This window comes from Amphiura filiformis, chromosome 10 (genome assembly GCF_039555335.1).
Source record: "Amphiura filiformis chromosome 10, Afil_fr2py, whole genome shotgun sequence".
In the NCBI taxonomy this organism is placed as follows: Eukaryota; Metazoa; Echinodermata; class Ophiuroidea; order Amphilepidida; family Amphiuridae; genus Amphiura; species Amphiura filiformis.
The window spans coordinates 24,969,002-24,989,583 of record NC_092637.1 but is presented as its reverse complement, the minus strand read 5'-3'; the positions used below and the strand labels follow the sequence as shown (position 1 = coordinate 24,989,583).

The 20,582-nt window shown below is 38.2% G+C and overlaps 1 protein-coding gene and 1 long non-coding RNA gene across 2 annotated transcripts in view; both read left to right on the top strand.

The window, feature by feature from the left end:
- Positions 1–20,582, top strand: part of LOC140162676 (uncharacterized) — a 252,946-nt gene that overhangs the window by 222,576 nt on the left and 9,788 nt on the right. The gene's annotated exons all lie outside the window — the stretch shown is intronic.
- LOC140162671 (transient receptor potential cation channel subfamily V member 5-like) overlaps positions 1–20,582 on the top strand; it is a 72,423-nt gene that overhangs the window by 48,905 nt on the left and 2,936 nt on the right. The window contains 1 exon segment of the mRNA XM_072185944.1: positions 19,975–20,091. Coding sequence (XP_072042045.1) covers positions 19,975–20,091 — 117 coding nt within the window.

The window sequence follows — 20,582 nt, the reverse complement described above, 5'->3', positions numbered from 1 at the left end:
ATAGGTGAAAACAATTTTGAACATTTCAAGCTGTACTACAAGCAGGTTGCACTCATCACCTGTATGTCTGCAATCATAGATTGAATACAATACCGGTCTTTTCAAAGATACTAATCTTACAGGTGCAACTAATCAGCATGATTCACCTATTGCTATGGTAGTTAATCCGATTATTACGTAACTTCCCCAGCGATAGCGCTATTGCCGACAAATGTGGACGCACTAAGGGATTAGCGGAAATATTTAATTCGATCGGACATAAGCCTAGATAAAATATTACCGGTAATAAGTGCATGTGTGAACACAACTTAATAGTTAATAATAGTTTATACATTCAATGAATTTACCTAAATTGAACAGTGCATACACGCATATCTTTTGTTATTATTGTGAGTATTGTTATCATTATATTATTACTATTATTGTTAATATAATATTAGGCATATTATTATTATCATAATTATTATTATTATTTACTGTGGGTTTTTTTTGTTGATAGCTCAGACTATTTATTATTGTTATGTTAAGTGTATTCTCTTTTTTCCTGTTATTTATGTATTTATTATGTATTGTTTATTATTTATTTATTTATTTATTTATTTATTTATTTATTTTATTATTATTTACTTAAAGTTGTTCATCTAACAAAATTAGTACATTTTTAATACTATTTATCTATTTATTGTATATTGATAAATATGTCTGTCTGCATATGGAAGGATCATGGCAATATTTTTGTATTGTCCACTTGATGAGGTGATTAGCGCAATGTCATGTTATACAATAGGAACAATAGCCGAATGGTTACAGGAAGTTGAATTCTTTCAATCATTGACTGGTGTGCTATTAATCAATGGAATCTATATATAACTATATAATCATTTCGGGAATATCAAATCTGATATATATAACCAGAGTCGCGATTAATAAAAGGTTCTAAAAGTAGTAAAGTACAAGGATAGTTAGAACTTATACTTGTAGGAGAATTAAATTAAAGGAGTATTTTGTGATCCTAGCATCCTCTTTTTAATTTATGACATTTTTCAGTACATATCCACGAAAAAAGCATATTCCCAAAATTTCAGTTGATTCCGATTTTGCGTTTGCGAGTTATGCATGATTATGTGTATTACACTGCTCCATAGACAATATAAGTTGTAATTTCGTTCTGGTGCACCAGAACGAAATTCAAATTTCGCGATATCTTTGCCAATTTTTTCTTGTTTTCACCCAAAAAGCCATTTTTTGCTTGCAAGACCATTTTGTGGGGACACACTGTTATGAGATCGGCAACCAAGTTTTAGAATATGGCTCAAAAAACTGCAGAAAGAACTGATTTGGGGATTTCCGCACATGCATGTCATTTTACTATTAGAGTGTCCCCCTCCCCGGAAACTTTAAAGTTTGAACTACGTGATTCCCGACAGAGTTTACACTCTGCATCTGTATGGATTACAATCCATGGCCCCTAAAGACAGGGTTATAAAAAATCGCACGACGAATATTTAAATTTGATTTCTCTAAATTAAATTTTCTAGATTAATTTTCTAAAAGTAAGACAAACTCAGTTTCACCCCATACAAACTTGCTCAAAAATATTAATCAACATAATTTGTCAGTCGAGTATACATTTAAGTCCTATTTGTTCACCTGAAGATCATGTGGTTACTTATTTTGTTTATTTATTTATTTATTTGTTTGTTGATTTATTTTTTAGGAACTATTGCATGTGTTTGTTTATTTATTTATTTTAGGAACTGTTGCATTAATCCAACAATTCAAACAACATATATTTCTATTTACTTCCAAATCTGGGTATTTGATATACCTCGATTTGGAAGATGTGTATGACAGTGTGTGCACTCATTATTTTATTTTTGCATGTAGGCCTAATGTGCATGATCATGATGTGTATAGGCAAAAAGGTACTAGGCCGTAGGCTAAACATCATAAATGAAAGAAAGAACCATAAAAGAAATAAGTCCCGGGGCACTTCAACTTTGGAGGTGACGCGTATGTATAAGGGCTGTTAAGACCCCCTTTTTCAGCATCGCTGTCACCCAAAGACCCCATATTTGTTTATGAACACATGCTCTGTCCCGGCTCTGTCACCCGAAGACCCCCTATTTTTCCATTTGATCTGTCACCCAAAGACCCTTACAAGTTCAATTTGAGCAGCAACTTTCATTTATCACTGATTTTGTTACTTATTTTGAAAAAACAATGAAATTTGAAGCCATTTACTGATTTAGAACTAAAAATTCGATTTTCGAGGTTTCTGTGGCGCTTTTCCGGTTCTCATCCAAAGATTCCATTTCAAAAAAAGGTCATGTTCTCACCCAATGACCCCATATTTTTTACATTTTACTCTCAACGAATGCCAAAAATCATGCTCTCACCCAATGACCCCATATTTTGTACATTTTGCTCTCACCGAATGCCCCTTAGTGCGAAAGTGCCAGCCCTACACCTATATCCATTTCAAATTGAAGTGCCCCCCCCGGGAAACAAGTACGGAATTATTTTAGACAAGTGTCAATTGTGTGTATATGACTAGCCTGATCATGCGAACGACATCAACTGGCCGAGCTACCAAAACTAGGTGTTTGATATTCCTAGATAGGGAAGACGGTATTAAACATATTATAACACAAAATTGTTTCATTTACCTTTTACTTAGGGTAGCTCCAATGTCTTACAAACATAATGAATTTGAGTGATTCCAATGTAAGCTTAGACATGTTTAAACATTACAAAGTATGCCAAAATATCAGCATGATCAGGGTTGAAAAAGTAGGCCCTACTGAAATACAATCGCAGGCCTATATACATTATGACCTTGTCTCTAGCTCTTGACCCCGCCTCTTGACATTCAGCTTTCTGCACACTAGTCATATTGAAAGAGAGAAGAACTTAGCAAGAGAGAAACTTAAGAATGAAGAACTATACCGGGGAAGGACTAAAAAAACTTCACCAAAAGACCCTATTACCACCGAGCTGTAATTCCATGCCCGGAGGTTCTATACACAGTATCAGCATAATACTCGTAACGCGTGGTGAGAAAAGCGCAACTCAGATCATGCAGCTCAGCATCTGAGCTCATCTGTAACATGAGTATATAAACCTATTATGTGAGGAGGAGGTGGTCCAGGTTGTACATTTATACCAGGGGCGTAGCCAGCTTTCTTGGTCAGGGGGGGCAAAATAAAATTTTGGGGGCACAGACGAAAAAAATTGCCGTTGCATCATACAATACATATAGACTGTATGTCTTCGAGCTTACCGAAAAGGGCCTTATTGGGATGATGTGCGCGCGTAGCGCGAAAAAATGGTATTTTACACTATTTTTGCCCATTATCCGCTACAAAAGGGCTCTATTGTTACAATGTGCATGCGCGTATTCTGGGGGGGGGCTTTGGGGGCGCCAGCCCCCCGGGGACAAAGTAGGGGGCGGCAAAAACGAAGGGCCAGCGCAAGAAGAAGGGGCGGCAAAAACAGGGGCGGCAAAAATGGAGGGGGCGGCAAAACGAATTAGCAAATAAAAAGGGCGCCAAAAATTGAAAAAGCATAAAAATTTGTGAAAAAAATTGCATGGTGAATTACAATAATTACAATCAAATTTATATAAAGAAATGCAAATAATAATAAAATACATAAAAAAAAACCTTGAAATATTGCACAATACATACTCAATGAAAATTTTAAAAGGTACAATCAAAGAATTAATAAATAGCTATAGCTCATACTCAACCGAACTCACCCCAACACCATATCTCAAACACATCCCTGCACACACCCCCACACACCCACCAACATCCACTGATACGCACCCACACTTACCATTGCACACAAACTCAACCAAATAGAATATCAATGTGACGGCATAATAAAAAGATATGATAATATGACAACATGACAGGAGAGGGAATTGCACTAAAAGGCTTGGAGTACCAAATCACACCAGCCCTTCCCATCCATCCATTCCAAACAAAAAATGATTCAAACCAAATCACTAGATGGACAGGAGAACACTAAGCATGATTCAGGAGTTCAGCCATGTATGGAACTGGGCTTTCCTTGAATCTTTTGGTTTTCCACCTGTAACTCTTGACTTTAGGGGGCTTTCTTAGGGTCATTGAGGATGAATAGTCAGTGGCAGGGAACCATCTGGAGAATTTTTCAGATGCATGTGCTTTGGAGGCAAACTCCTTGCAAATCTGCAGTCTACGGGAGTGTAGAGGCTCAAGATCCAGAGTGGCAAGGGAGTCTGAGTAAGATTTATACTCCTTTCCAAGGAGCAGCTTACATACGCGTTTCTGAATTCTCTCCAGACGGTCCTCCTGGCTCTGAGCGAGACCTGCATGCCATAAGGGGGCTGCATACTCTAACACTGGTCTCATATAACCTTTGTAGACAGAGAGGATTCACCTGCGTTGAGACCTGCTTCTTTAAGTTTATGTAACATGAACATTTTTCCATTAGCTTTGGAATGCATATTGTCTACCTGGCCTTGCCATTTCAAATCATTTTGGATGATAACTCCCAGCAACTTGACTTTCTGGACTACTGCCAGGGAGTGCTCAGAGATGCGTAGATCAACATCCGGGGGATTGTTTTTACCGAAGTACACACTCATGGCTTGGCATTTACTTGGATTCAACTTAAGTTTGTTACTGACAGACCACTCATGGAGAGATTCCAAGCACTGTTGTACCTCAGTGACATCATCAATGGCTCTATTTTCACCTATTGTAAGGTCGTCAACATACTTCCAAACCTTCATTCTGTTGTTATCAAACTCAGTGAGCGCATCATTGATCATGCCTAAAAAGGCAATAGGGCCAATGATAGTGCCCTGAGGTACACCACCATGTAATTCTACCCACTCAGAGTAAGTGTTTTTGTACTTCACTCTTTGTTTCCTCCCAGAAAGGAAGTCCACCACCCACTGCACAAGGGAAGGGGAAACACCAAGCTTGAGAAGCTTTGTGACTGTGATCTTATGGTCAATTAAATCGAAAGCCTTTGAAAAATCTGTTAGCACAAGTGTGCCAACATTTTTTGATTTCTCGGCCCCTGACATCAAGTGGTGATAGACATCAACAAGGCAGTGGGTGGTAGACAATCCCTTCTGGTTTCCAAACTGTCTTTGGTCTACATGGGGCTGAATGGCATCCACAATCCATTTGCAAACTCTTCCTTCAGCAACTTTCGCAAGGCACGAAGGTAGAGAAATTGGACGCAACTTGTCGATTGAAGGCGGAGCTTGCTTGGGGATTGGGATGACATTGGCTTCCTTCCACTGGGTAGGGACAATACTTTGCTTAAGGGATGCATTGATTATATTTGCTACCGGCTGGCTCAACTCATATGCATACTCTTTAAGAAGCCGTGGTGGGATATCATCAGGACCCCCTGCTTTGGAAGCGGACAACTTACTAAGATCATGGTAGATCTCCCATGGTTGAACCATAGGTGGTGGCACAGGACTAGGTAGATATGCAGGGAGATCATTCAACTTCAATGGCTGCTGTGAATTAGAAAAACTGACTAAGTGTTGATTGATGGCGTTAGCAACACTCACATGGTCAGAAGCAGCAACATCTGGCACATTTATGGTAGTTTTAGTCTTTTTCATGTTTGCCAGGTACCTGATCTCCTTGTGCCATCGACCTGGTTCGGTCTTCTGGAGTTTTCTAACCTTATTGATATTATGGGCAGTTTTTGCTTTTTTGATCTCTTTGATAACTCTGTTTTTGAGATCAGTCCATGTGAATTTGTCACCCTTGGCGAACGCTTTCTGCCTTTGGTTAATTAAGTTCTTGACACGGTCTGTCATCCAAGGTTTGTCATTAACATGTAACCTGACAGTTTTGACTGGAAAAAAATTGTCAATACCCTCATTAACTGTTTGATAGAAAGCGTCAGCCTTGACCTGGACATCTGTGGCATTATACACAGTGGACCAGGTTTGACTCTGGATCCATCTACCGCATTCTTTGAGATTAGAGTCTTTGATTAGCCGAACAGTCTTAACTTGCTTGATATTAACACATTTGGAAAATTTAGGTACCCAACTGACACAATTGTGGTCACTAAGCCCAATTGGAGAACTGATGTGGGGTCGCTTGTATAACTCAGCAAAATCTGTTATGATCAAATCCAGAATTGCGTCCTCTCTAGTTGGCAAGTCAACCACCTGTGTCAATCTGTTACCTACACATAATGGTCTAATATTTGTACGATTAAAATCGCCTAACAAGATTACACCAGCTTGTGGTTTTGAGGAGCGAACATAGTCAATGGTTTCAATCAGATGAGATATCAACAAGTCCTCATGAGGGGAGCCAGGTGGGATAAACAGCACCAATGACTAGGTATGGAGTTCTTCTTGGTAGCTTTGGATGACTGACTAACAACCATGTGACCTCCAGCTCATTTGGGACAACCACCTCATTAATTACCTCTGCATTGATATTGTCACGCATATAGATCAAAATACCACCTCCACGTCTGTGAACACGATGGTTGTTGAATACGTTGTAGCTCTCAATATTGTATTGCTCGGGTGCGGTATTAGTTTTGACCCACGATTCAGTAATTACAGCTATATCAGCATTTTCATTCTTCATAGCAACCTGTTCAAGTTCTTCTTCTTCTTCTTGGTTGAGTCGGTAGATACAGATTATTAGCTGCAGTTCACCAACTTTTTGGGTCATGGTCGCGGATATATGGTGCGTGTCTGACAGTGTCTCTATCTAATTGTTCTGTTTGGTTGACTGTTGAGCCGGTTCTTGAAGCTATCAATTGTGCTTGCCTTGATTGCTTCTTCTCCTGTTGCGTTCCACTCCCTAATTGCTCTTGGAAAATAGCTGTACTTGTATGTGTTGAGTCTTGCATAAATTGGTTTATAATTGCTGCTGTTCTTCTTCCTGGTTCTTGTTTCTTTTATTAGCTCCATATGGTCGTTCTTGTTTATGCCCACCATGTTGTTTGTTATCTTATACATCATTGCTAGTCTTGCTTGCTTCCTTCTATCTTCCAATAAATCCCATCCTAACTCCTGTATCATCTTGGTCACACTACTTCTTTGCTTGAAGTCCCCCATGCAAAATCTGGCAGCCTTATGCTGCACGGCTTCAAGTTGATTTATTGCTCCATCCTGGTATGGCCCCCAGACTGTGCTTGCATATTCGAGTATTGGTCGCACTAAAGCCATATATGCAGTTTCTTTAACTTCCTTGGTGCAGAACCATAGGTTTCTTCTGAGACAACCAAGCACCCTGTTTGCTTTAGAAATTGTGTTTTTCCTCTGTGTATTCCAATTGAGCTTGTTATCAATTTCTATTCCCAGGTATGGGTGCGATGACACTTCTTGCAGTTTTGCTGGCAAAAGTATAATCCATATCCGGAGGTTGCATCTTGTTGCTAATTTTCATTATGTAGCATTTTGCTGCATTAAAGGACATTCCCCATCTATTCTGCCATTCTTCAAGCTTTCTCAAGTCATCTTGAAGAGTTTGAAGGTCCTGCTGTGTTTTTGCTGCTGTGTAGATGACACAGTCATCCGCGAACATTCTTGCCTTGTTTGCAAGGTTATCTGGAAGATCATTTATATAGATCAAAAAATCCAGTGGTCCTGTGACTGTACCTTGTGGTACGCTGGAAGTGACTTGCTTGGTTTCAGATGTGATCCCATCGCAAAACAACTCTTTGTGTTCTTTCTGTTAAAAAGTGATTTAATCCATTTTTGCAGATTCCTCGGTTCCGTAGAAATCTAGCTTACTAAGCAGACGTTAGGCGGCACTTTATCGAATGCCTTTTCAAATCTAGAATAGCCATGTGTACAGTTTCTCCCTCTTCCATACTTTTTGTCAGATCATTCAATGTCAGTATTAACTGGGTCTCTGTTGAATGCTTGGCCCGGAAACCATGCTGGTTATCAACTAGAATATTATGCTCTTCCAGATGATCCATGATGTGCGAATGCACTATGTGCTCTAATATTTTGCACACAACACTTGTTAAGGAGACAGGTCTATAGTTACTTGGTTTAGCCCTGTCACCTTTTTTAAATATAGGACATATGTCTGCCTGTCTCCACTGTGTTGGAAGAAAACCCTCATCTATAGACTGCTGAAATAATTTGGTGAGAACCGGAGCCAGTTGCTCTGCCATCATTCTCAACATCCACGGAATATTCCATCTGGACCCGGTGCTTTATTTGGTTTGAGTTTCAGCAGTTGCTTCTTGACTCCTTCCTCATGAATGACCAAATTCGGGATATTTGTTATGTTGCTTTCCCCTAGTGACGGGATGTGACTTTTATCCTCTTGCGTGAATACACTGCAGAACTGGTTGTTGAGTGCTTCCGCCTTTTCCTTACTGTCTGTTAAAAGTTTGTTGTCAACCTTCAGGTCTGCCACTCCATTATCTTCTTTCCTCAAACTTTTTATGAAAGTCCAGAAAGCCTTAGGATCTTCCTTGACCGCTGACCCCAGATCATTATTGATATACTCCCATCTTGTCTTATTGAGAGCTCTTCTACATTCCTTTTTGTACTCCCTGTATGTCTCCCAATCTTTTGCTTGGCCACCTTGCTTTGCCTTGTTGTACAGCCTCTGTTTCCTTCTTGTTCTTCTCCGACTCTTTCTGTCAAACCATGGTAGATCATTTCTTGTTGATTTCACTTTAGTAGGAACATTTTCTTCCACCGTTCTTTTGATTTCCTTTTCAAGATGATTCCATTTGTCCTGCACCGTCAAGTTATCAAGATCTGCAAAGGTCTTTTGGTATTCTCCCATTTCTTGTCTGATCTTCTCTTCATTGGCTTTTTTCCTGATGTAAATTCTTCTCCTGGGTTGTTTGGGCCGTTTAATAACAAGGTTCAGAACAGTGCTTACCATGTCATGATCTCCCACGCCAGGTTCCACTTTGGTGTGATTGACAATGTTGGTATTATTTGTGAAAACTAAGTCTAGGATGCTGTCTCCCTAGTTGGTTCTGTAACCATCTGCTGCATATTGTATTGCACTGACAGATCCAACAACTTCTCTGCAGCTGCTTTAGATGCATAGTGATCTGGTATCACTGTATTTGTTTCCCAATCAATGTTACCTTGGTTAAAGTCTCCTGTCACTATTATGTCACAAGTCCTTGGTTTTGCATTAATCTTTTCAATAGCTTCCCTCATGCCATCAATCTGTGTTATGTCCGAGTGATTTGGTTTATAAATAACACCAAATATTATTGGTCTCCTCCCTTTAATGTTAACTTGACACCATAGGTTTTCCCCTTCACTTTCCAGATCTAACTTTCTAGAAACTGCAAGGTCTTTCCTGTATACAAGCAGAACTCCTCCATGACTGTCCCCTTTTCTGTCACGTCTCAAGATCATATAACCTTGTGGCACTATTTCTGTGTTTAGGATATTTCCATTTAACCACGTTTCGGTACCAACTATGATGTCCGGTTTGTAATCCTCAACTATTGCATACCATTCAGCAATCTTGTTTTTTATGCTCTGAAAATTGATTGTAAGGAACTTCAGATTGTTTTGATTCTTCCTCACTTTTGTTGGTGAGGAACAAGTCCGATTAGTCTGATTTCCTCCACTTTCACGACTTGGTGAACCTAAGCTGCTATCTGCTTCGCTCGAGCTGCAACCAGAGGTGTCAGGGCTGTTATCTTTTGTTTCAATATAGTCACAAATTGGGCACACATAAGCAAATGTGGTACCCATAAGTCTGTCATAGTCCATATTGTCAATTCCACCACAATGATTGTGTGTCCAGGAGCCACACTTATCACAATCCATGCCTCTTTGGCCATTTAGAACTGGGTCTTGGCACATAGTACATGGGGCTGCACAGTTGTTGCAATACCATTCTTTCTCACTACACCTCCACTGTTTGTAATCCTTCATCGGCATTGCAATGCAGGTAATATCGTCCAATATCTGCAGTCACTACACTGAACTCTCAGTTTTCTATCTGTTCCTCCTCTATTGCAAATTTGGCAAAAGTAGTCACTACCCACTTCTTTTTGTATTGTTGTATCTGGATCTTGACTCTTGGTGCGCGGAATTGCGCAGTTGCTGCAATACCAGTCTTTCTCATTACACCTCCACAGTTGGTAATCTTTCACCGACATTCCAATGCAGTTGATATGCGTCCATTCTCTGCAATCGCTACATTGTACTCTTAATTTCTTATCCATACCTCCGCTGTTGCAAATCTGACAGCAGTAATCTGTAGGCCCTGGGTTTACACTAATATCTCCTGCCAAGATGATGATTATGAAAAGTCCCAAATGACTTTTGGCTTTCGGTAGCATTTTTGCTCTCCTATAGTTATATTTCAAACCTGTCATATTCACAAACAAGGATGCATGATCCTCACAATCTACCCTTAGACTGTTGAATTCTGTTTGAAGAACCAAACCAATACCAATACCCAATTTCTCTTTCTTCCCTCTTCCTTCTGTCCGTTTCACAAGCAAGACTAACAAGATGAAGTAACTCACCACTCTTTGCACCTTCATACTTGGTTGTAGGTAACAATCTATTTAATCCGGTAGATGGTCTGATGACTTATGTAAAAGTCTTTGGTTGAAATCCAATACCAGTGACGGTAGATACTGTTGGGTGATCAGCTATGTTTTTATATTTATCACAAACAAAGTCACAAAATAAATTACGTACTCAATAAAAAAGCTCTCTTCACCCGAAATTCCAAAGTTAATTCTCCACTTCAGTTTGGTATTCCACTACGTAGTAGAGAGCACTCGGCTGCACATGTATTTTTATAAAAACATCAATTTGACTTCACTGTTGCACCAAACACAAAGAGCACTGTTTATAAAATATCACATCCATAAATAGTTCAGCTAACTGCATACACATCAATATTAAGAAGTTAAAAGTTAAAACCATCAAACACACTGGTAATTTCTAGTTCAATAAATTGCACTGCTTCTGGTATCCTCCGATGATGCAAGCACTCCAGTGATTGCACTCACTTAATTTTTGTTTGGCGTTCTACTATTTCTACACATTGACATCGAATCAGTCTTATTAAGGACCGAGCGAGCATTGGTCAAGAAAATTCTTGGCAGAAAGCTTGATTTCTTTGATGGTGGGGGCACTGTAGACTTGGGAAGGTTAACTAAAACACTAGTACGTGCAGGTGTTTGGTACCGGTGATTAACCTTAGGCCTGGGCTTAAGTCTATCATGTCTATTGACAAGAGTATCGATTGTTCTGATCTTATTCTTACCAGCACGGCATCCCGTCTGGTGACGTTAGCTATACCAAGATGTTTCATATACTTCCATTTATCTACATGGAAGGGTTTATTGTTAATGTTATGAACGTTTCTACCAATTGAGATGAGTTCCTGAGGTGTGTACTGAATACGGGTCATAATGTAAACAACGTCGACAACAGCCTATCGATCGTCAGGTGAAAACACTTACGGCGCCAAATTCGGCAGCTTGATTGCACACAATGTCAATACGCAGTCTCTCCTGTCATAAATATATTGCACAGTTCTTGTCAAAACGATAAAATACCAGCACACGATACTCACAGTTAAAAGCACAAGATTTACCAGAATCACCATACATACAAATGAAAGTTCGTCAGAAATCAAAAGTGTAAATATTGCACATAAATGTTTCAGAACAACAGAGCAAATAAAAATTGCGCCAGGCTGCCTTGAATAGCGCCCCCTGAATTTTTCTAGAAAAGGGGCTCCTTGCCCTTTTTCTTTTCCTTTGCCCTCCTGATTTTCTCTTTCATTTTTTTGTCAGAGGGCACTTTTTCTATCATTTTTTCAGGGGGCACTCTGCCCCCTCGCCCGCTGGCTACGCTACTGATTTATACCACTAAATCAAATTAAAAGACTAAGATGAACGATCAAGAAGGGTTCCCGTGTAAAAACTATAGACTTTGAGAATTTGTCCCCAAAAGACCATACCATGCATAATCTGAGACGAAAAGTCTCAGACCATCATGACCATCTTATCTAGCTAGCTGTATCCCCATCATCACCATGCACTACATAATAATATTCGTAAATGAATGAAAGAAAGAAACTGAAAAAAGGACTCTGGCGGGGAAGGACTCAAAGACTGCGCTTTTCACCAAAAGACCCTTAAATACCATAGAGCTGTAACCCGTGCCCAAGGAATCCATGCACAGTATGTCAGCATTGATAGGCCTATTATACTATATAAGGAGGAGGTATGATAACTTGAATAGTGTTAGTAGGAATGACATTGAAAAGTGTCTGAAAAGTACAATATGTCAGTTATATTCTGGTCTGAAACTATATATCAGACAATATTTTAAAAACATTAACATCAACAATTTGCAACAAACCATAATTATGAAAAAAACACCACAGGGTAGTTTTATATTTCTCCATTTACGATCCTGCCCAAAAGTGTCTCCTTTTAATATACCACGTCACAACTACATGTATTTGAATGGGGCTCAACTTTGTCATTACTGTGGTTTCCTCATTTTTGACAAATGTTTCATTTCGAAAATACCTAAAGGATTTGATCCGATTTGTGCATGATGATGGATGCATCATAATATTTCGGGTCGTGCTTGTACACGCAGTACTGGAAGTCAAGTTGTCATTAACCGATTTTTTTTCATGATAAATTTATGTGAGACCTTATACTTTGGGACGAATATACTTTCTTGCTGATAAAAAGTTGAATCAAAAATACTATAGGCCTACCATTCCTTTTTATACAATTTTTTATAACCATCGGAGTTTTAAGTTCAGTCTTCTTTCAATCAATCAACCCAGAACACCCTCCCGCGTCCGTGGATAACGACTGGTAATGTAGTCTAAGCTATTTTCTATTTTCATCCCCCCCCCCCCCCCGTGCCCACCCCTCCGTGCCAATGCATGTCATGTAGTTAGTGATATTTTTAATTAACCCAAAAACAACCTCTTTTTTTCGTAGGCCTACATCATGCATTTTTGTAAAATTAGTAGATTTTCAACAACAACAAAAATAGATAACGACTGGTAATGTAGACTAACCTATATTCAGCCATTGCCACACTACTCCCCAGAGCCATGGAACGACATGTAGTTATGTTATTTTTAATAAACCCAAGTGAACCTACCTGAAAAGAGAAACTTGGCCCCCCCGCTTGACACTTTTGTCGTCTTAAGCCACTTGTGAGAATATTCTATGGATAATCCTGGAGATCGATTAAGCCCTTATATCAGTTATCTCTCTGCGCGTGTATCGACTTTAATTTGTTTCCCATTGTTATACTTGGATGCACACTGACCACAGAATGTTTTCTTTTGATTTGAATTAGTTGTTTGGAGGTTTTGTTTTGAAGGACCATTGACTATGACAGAATATCCAATTTAACAATTTTGAATTCGGCTTTGCAAAAATCACCCAATATTTAATGGATTTCGCGGGTGAGAATTTCAAAGTAGCTAAAATGTCGCGAAATCGCGAGAGCACTTTGTTTGTCGCGGGACGGAAGTCAAAAATCGCCCAATTGGGCGACTAAAACTAACAATATAGTTATATGTATATAGATTCCACTGATTGAAAGAGTTCAACTTCCTGTAACCATTCGGCTGATGGCTATTGTTCCTATTGTATAACATGACATTGCACTAAATCTATCACCAAGTGGACATGGTCCTTCCCTATATGGTCGAATCCAACCAAAAGTGTCCACGGGCCAAAAATAAAAGTCCGAAATAAAAATGTCTCCACAATTTTTTCCCTTTGCCCATTGATTGATGACATATTGGCCTTATAGGAACCAAAAGTGCCATTACTAATCTTGAAAAATAAATCCAGGACGTGTGATAGTAAATGTGATATCAAAACCCAATGTTACCTACGAATACCACTAGGATGCTTTCACTATCGCAATACTAATCAACCTAAAACAAATGGAATATTCCCATTAACGCTTTTTTAGGTAATAATGTAGACCACAGGGTGTCAGGAAAATGCTAGCTCAACCAGAAAATATTTGTTTTTATTTTTATAACGCGATCAATATGATCTTAGTCAATTTATGCTAGTTTATTTTTGAAAATGAAGTTTAGGTCAGTTTCTGTATTTTATTTATCAAATGAGTATGAATCAATTTACACATTGTATAAGAACGAGTAGGATATATGTTTTCAAGAATATTAGAAATTATAAGCATACACCTAACGCTTTATACAATGAAAAGGTGAACAAACCCGGTATTCGTAGGTAACATGAGCGATTTAACAATATCTATATTGAGTTTAGAGGTTTAAAGTTTGCTATTATGGTAATGAATTAATAAAATGGTAGTTTTAGATCTCTTTCAGATGGTACGTCCAAATGAATAAATGCTATTACCTTAGATCAAACATTTTTTGATGCTTTTTATAGCAAGATTTTGACCACTTCATTTTTGTCTCGCCTGATAAGGCAGGAGACTATATAATCACTTTTCCGTATGTGTGTATGTATGTGTGGGGGTGTGTGTGTGTGGATGTGACAAATTTGGTTAAAGTTTTGGTTAAAGTTTGCCTTCCGCCTATTTTCTCGGAGACTAGGGGTTGCACGTTCCTCAAACTTGGTGGATGGGTGCATCTTGACCCGAGACAGAACCGGTTTGTATTGGTTAGTGGGTCAAGGTCACTGAGGTCATCTAGGGTTCATCTGAGGTCAAATTAGTAAAAACTGTCGTATGGGCATGAAACTTGGTGGGTGCAGTCAACATTTAAAGCCAAATTTGTGGAAGGTCATTTCAAGGTCACCAGGGGTCATCTGAGGTCAAATTAGTAAAAACTGTCGTATGGGCATGAAACTTGGTGGGTACAGTCAACATTTAAAGCCAAATTTTTGGAAGGTCATTTCGAGGTCACCAGGGGTCATCTGAGGTCAAATTAGTAAAAACTGTCGGATGGGCATGAAACTTGGTGGGTGCAGTCAACATTTAAAGCCAAATTTGTGGAAGGTCATTTCAAGGTTACCAGGGGTCATCTGAGGTCAAATTAGTAAAAACTGTCGTATGGGCATGAAACTTGGTGGGTACAGTCAACATTTAAAGCCAAATTTTTGGAAGGTCATTTCGAGGTCACCAGGGGTCATCTGAGGTCAAATTAGTAAAAACTGTTGGATGGGCATGAAACTTGGTGGGTACAGTCAACATTTAAAGCCAAATTTTTGGAAGGTCATTTTGGGGTCACCAGGGGTCATCTGAGGTCAAATTAGTAAAAATTGTCGTATGGGCATGAAATTTGGTGGGTGCAGTCAACATTTAAAGCCAAATTTGTGGAAGGTCATTTTGAGGTCACCAGGGGTCATCTGAGGTCAAATTAGTAAAAACTGTTGGATGGGCATGAAACTTGGGGGGTACAGTCAACATTTAAAGCCAAATTTTTGGAAGGTCATTGCGAGGTCACCAGGGGTCATCTGAGGTCAAATTAGTAAAACCTGTCAAATGGGCATGAAACTTGGTGGGTACAGTCAACATTTAAAGCCAAATTTTTGGAAGGTCATTTCTGGGTCACCAGGGGTCATCTGAGGTCAAATGAGTAAATACTGTCGTATGGGCATGACACTTGGTGGGTACAGTCATCATTTAAAGCCAAATTTTGGGAAGGTCATTTCGAGTCCACCAGGGGTAATCTGAAGTCAAATTAGTAAAAACTGTTGCATGGGCATACAGTCACCATCAGCCAGATAATCGTGCCCAGCCGATAACCGCCAAATTCATTTACCTCTACCAAAGTAATCGCAAAAGCAGGCGGTCACAAAAGCAGGCGAGACTCGTGGTTCGAGAACCGCCTTGTGATATACAAGTAGTTAATCAGCAATTTTACATAATAAATAATTGTTGAATGAATCCGTATATGGGTAATAATAGTGTCCTGGGGTACCGCTTAAAGTTTTTGACAATTAATTTCCATTGGTAGCGACACTTCATTACACATGTCATGTATTATGCTGTATTCGTAAGTAACATTTCAGTATTTGTAGGTAAGAATTAGACTTTTGGTGGATATCCCAATCAAAACTTCATTTTATAAAGCACTTTGAATGTATCATTTTCTTTATGTGCGTTTATTGATACTTTAGACCCTACCATGTATTAATAATGTCGGTTCACAGCGGTTGAAAGAGTATTGAAGTAAGAAACAAAGGCACTAAAGTGACTTTAATTTGCTTAATTGCACACAACTCGCTTAAAACCGTTATTGCAGACTTGTGAAGTCCATCTTGGAGTCAGTTACGTCTTGTGGCCTTTCGTTTGAGGGCAACTACAGTTAGCTTTATACCAGGGTCCATCATTATGTTGTCTAGATCATGAGACAATGAGAACAGTCGTTTTTCCATGGTATTCGTAGGTAACCTTAGCGAAAACGTCAAAAGTTACCTTCGAATAAATCAATTTGGACACAAATTACTCAGACACCAGAAGGTCGGTAAACATTTAAAATGAAGCACACATGACAGTTGACAAATCCAAGTATTTATCTCCTTCTAATCTTCTTTGAATCTGATTTTTCTTTCAAATGAGCAGACCGTCGTCTATTTCAGTACATATTTTCAACAATTAAGCCGTATTCAGTTTTGCATGGTGGGCATGTATGTGAATTCGCAACTTTGATTGACATATGATTTGATAGCAAACATACAGGCCTTCGTTATGTACCAATATGGGCATTGGCATGAATGGCGGTGTTTCACAATACTGTCATGATGTCAAATTGTATTCGTAGGTAACATTCGGTTACCGAAATTTACCTCCGAATACTTGCTTTTATTGTTGACATCTCAGAAATATTTAAACACAGGCTATTGAAACTTGGTAGAAATAAAGAGTGTATTACCCTGCACCTATTGCTTAACTATTGTTTACTATTCTCTCACTTTGTGGAAATGACACAGCTTTTAACATGTATTCGGAGGTAATGCATATTTTTACCAAACCTACCTTTGTGCCATTTAGAATTTCTGGCAGCTAAACACAATAATAAAGATGCCTGAATGCAATGCATTTCAGTATTGGACATATCAAAGCTTGTATCAATTGCGCATTTATTAGTGATTTCCATTTTTTAAAGATATATCTAGTGCTATGAAAAATTGTATTCGTAGGTAATGTAAAAAATACCACTCAAAAATGATCACAAAAAATTCATAATTATGTACAAATATGTGAAAAATTGAACAGGCAATCTTTGAATACACGCCTTTCAGGAAATCAATTTAGATTCAATCCAATGACTTCTTTTCATAACTGATTTAGACGTTTTTTAAAATACGTTAAGAAATATTTTGAAAAAATGGGGTAAAAATAGCATGTTTTTGGGGTCTCTGTGTCTAAGTTTTTCACAGAAGGGGGGTCTTATTATATATGGCGCGAAGCGTATGATCAAGGCGAATAAACACAATACAAAAATGAATGCCAATTGATTAATACTTTTAAGTTATGGCCCTGAACATGCCGTGTACACTTTTCGTTGGATTCGACCATATATGCAGACATATTTGATGCTATTATCTTTTATCACTATCTTATTAATAATATAACATACTATCCACATAACAGATACATGGTTCCCATAAAAATGTACTAATTTTGTTAGATGAACAACTAAGTAAATAATAATAAATAAATAAACAAACAAAATAAATAATAAATACATAAATCATAATAATTATAAATAAATAAACAGCCTATAGATACATAAACAATACACAATAAATACATAAATAACAGGAAGAAAGAGAAGAAACACACTTTAGCTTAAATAGTACAGGCTAATATCAACAACAACAAAAAACAAAGTATAATAATATAAATAATAATAATAATAAAAATATTAATAATAATAATATAATGATAACGATAGGCCTACCCCGGTAAAATAACAAAATAATAATACTTTTAATAATAATACTAGGCGTAATACTGAATTAGAATCATTCGTGTAGGGGGCCTACACGCACTGTTCAATAGGTAAATTCATTGCACTATTGTCATTCAACATCGATCGATTTTTATACGCGTGATGGGAGCTGTGTGATAGCTCATACAGAACACGGACTTACACGGTGCATACATTGGATAAATAAGACTAATTTTAAATAAAGATTAATTTCCTTCTAAAGATCCTAAACAATTATTATATTCATATGCAATCTTTTTACTGTCACGCTCAAAGAACGCTACAATAGCGTTTTAACATGAGGGGATGAAATGTCCAGGGGATGCGAGGGGATGAAATGTCCAGGGGATGAAAACGCGAGGGGATGAAATGTCCAGTTACCATCCTTACAATACGCGCTCGTCAAAGGTTTACTGCATTTTTAGTATAACAACATTAGAAGTAACTTAACCCAATTTGTTTGGTCTAGATACTTTATCCAATTTTGTGAGGTCAAAGGTCACATACAAGGTCAAAGGTCGACTGAGGTCACCAAATCTTTTAAAAATTAATTTTCAACTGTGCATCATATATCCGAATTCAGCTTGATCAGTTATGTAATTAAATAAATATGACGACTTTAAGATGGCCGCTTTCCATGTAAAGTATAGCAAAGTAGCACTTTCAATGAGTGATAACTCGTAAAGGAAGCATCTTTCTGTATTGCTAAATTTGATTGCAAATTTGTAAAGTGGGCCCCTGGACCCGGGCCGTTACGTGCTCGGTCGCACAAGTGCTCCCTCTCAATTATGTGTTCTACTTTTGGGGTTTCTGGGGTTGGCAGGTATGCAAAAGGTACTTATTTAAAAAATACGGTTTTAGGGTGCAAAATACGGATTTTTGTTCTTCTGAGTAGGCCTACGGAAATCTGGATTTCAAAGTTGGCATGTCTGTTGCAAGATTTGAATAGAGAAACGCCCAAAATTGTGCATTTATTCTCGGCTTTTGGCATTAAGGACCTACTCCTGATATGCAGGGCCCATCACATTTTGCAAATCATGTCACAACAGAATTTTCTAATGGCCAAAGATTGCGCTTTCCACTTGCACAATTTTTTTAGACAGGTTGTAGTGCCAAAATGGTCCACCAAATCGCTTCAATTGGGTCTTCATTTTGCAACATTTTTCAAGTTGTGAGGGGGGAACATCCCCATGCGTGGCCACTTTCTGCTTTCGACATTTGTCAATTTATGTTTTACACAATATATAGGCCTACCATAATAGGGAAAACTTGCTGTCCACGAAAGGCTCCATGAATTGCTCATTTCACACATTAATAGTGCCAAAATGGTTCACCAAAATCGCTTCAATTAGGTCTTCATTTTGCAAAAAAAGGGGGCATTTTTTACATTTTATTATTTTCTTCTAAAATTGCCCCCCCCCCTTCTGACTGCTCTACTCTGATCCGCCACTTCTCCAAAAACATGCACATTGATAAAAATGTCTTCAAACATAATATTATAAAAATACCCCTTGGGCAATGTTTTGGACCCCTTCAGAGGAAAAATTCACAACTGACAGGGTAAAAAAAAATTGAAAATACCCCTTCAGAAAATAACCCCTTATCGACAATGAAAATTCAACCCGACAACAGCCCTACTTTCATTCAGGACATGTTACTTTCAGGACTACAATCCAGGAAAAAAAGGTTGGCACACTTTGCCTGTCTTTTGGTATATCTCTTCCCCACTCCCCAATTCAATGTTGGACCAAGCCATGTTGTCAACAGGCCTGTGAGACCCTCCAACATTGAAAGATGGGGAGTGGGGAAGAGATATAGGGGGGGAGTCTGTACTTCACATATATTGCATGAATGTTTCACTCGCCTCTCCAATTTTGATAGGGCACGCATTTCCATTGTTTAGTGCAATTGTGCCAACTATTTTTTTTCCTGGATTGTAGTTGCTTATTAGCTGAATTTTACACACTACCCCATTGTTATAGGCCTATAACAAGTTTCAGACAATGATATTTTGTTTTGTTTCTTTTTTTTTCAGGCCCTGTTCTTTGTGTACATGGTGTTAGTGACTTTGCTGTTAGTGAATATGTTAATTGCCATGATGGGTAATACTTTTAGTACGATAGCAAGTACAGAAAAGGAATGGCAAAGACAGGTATGTCATATAGTATACAAATCTTGAATATTTATGTGCACTATGGTAACAATATTTACACGAGGTAAAATATGCAGTGTTCCATTCAACGACGCTATGCCGAGTTAAAAAGATGACTCCATATTTCACCGAATGCTAATAATTATTCCCTTTCCACTGAACAATTAAATAAGATTTAATGTTTTTTTATATACTTAATCTTTTTTATCCACTTAATTTTATAAATCATAAGGACAACAAAATAAATTAAAAAATATCTACTGTATCTATTTTAGAAGCAACACCCACATTTATGATAAGCAAGTCTAAGTGATCACCACGCATGCTATACACTCTGTTTGTCAGTATTGCCAGGGCCGTGACACTCATATTCAATCCCTGTATAAAAAGTGAAGTCACTTTACGGCAGTTTGATTGACGGTTGCTAAGGAGTTTGGTACACCTAGTAACGCCTAACATTTACGTACATGTGCATGACAATGTTGTGCATA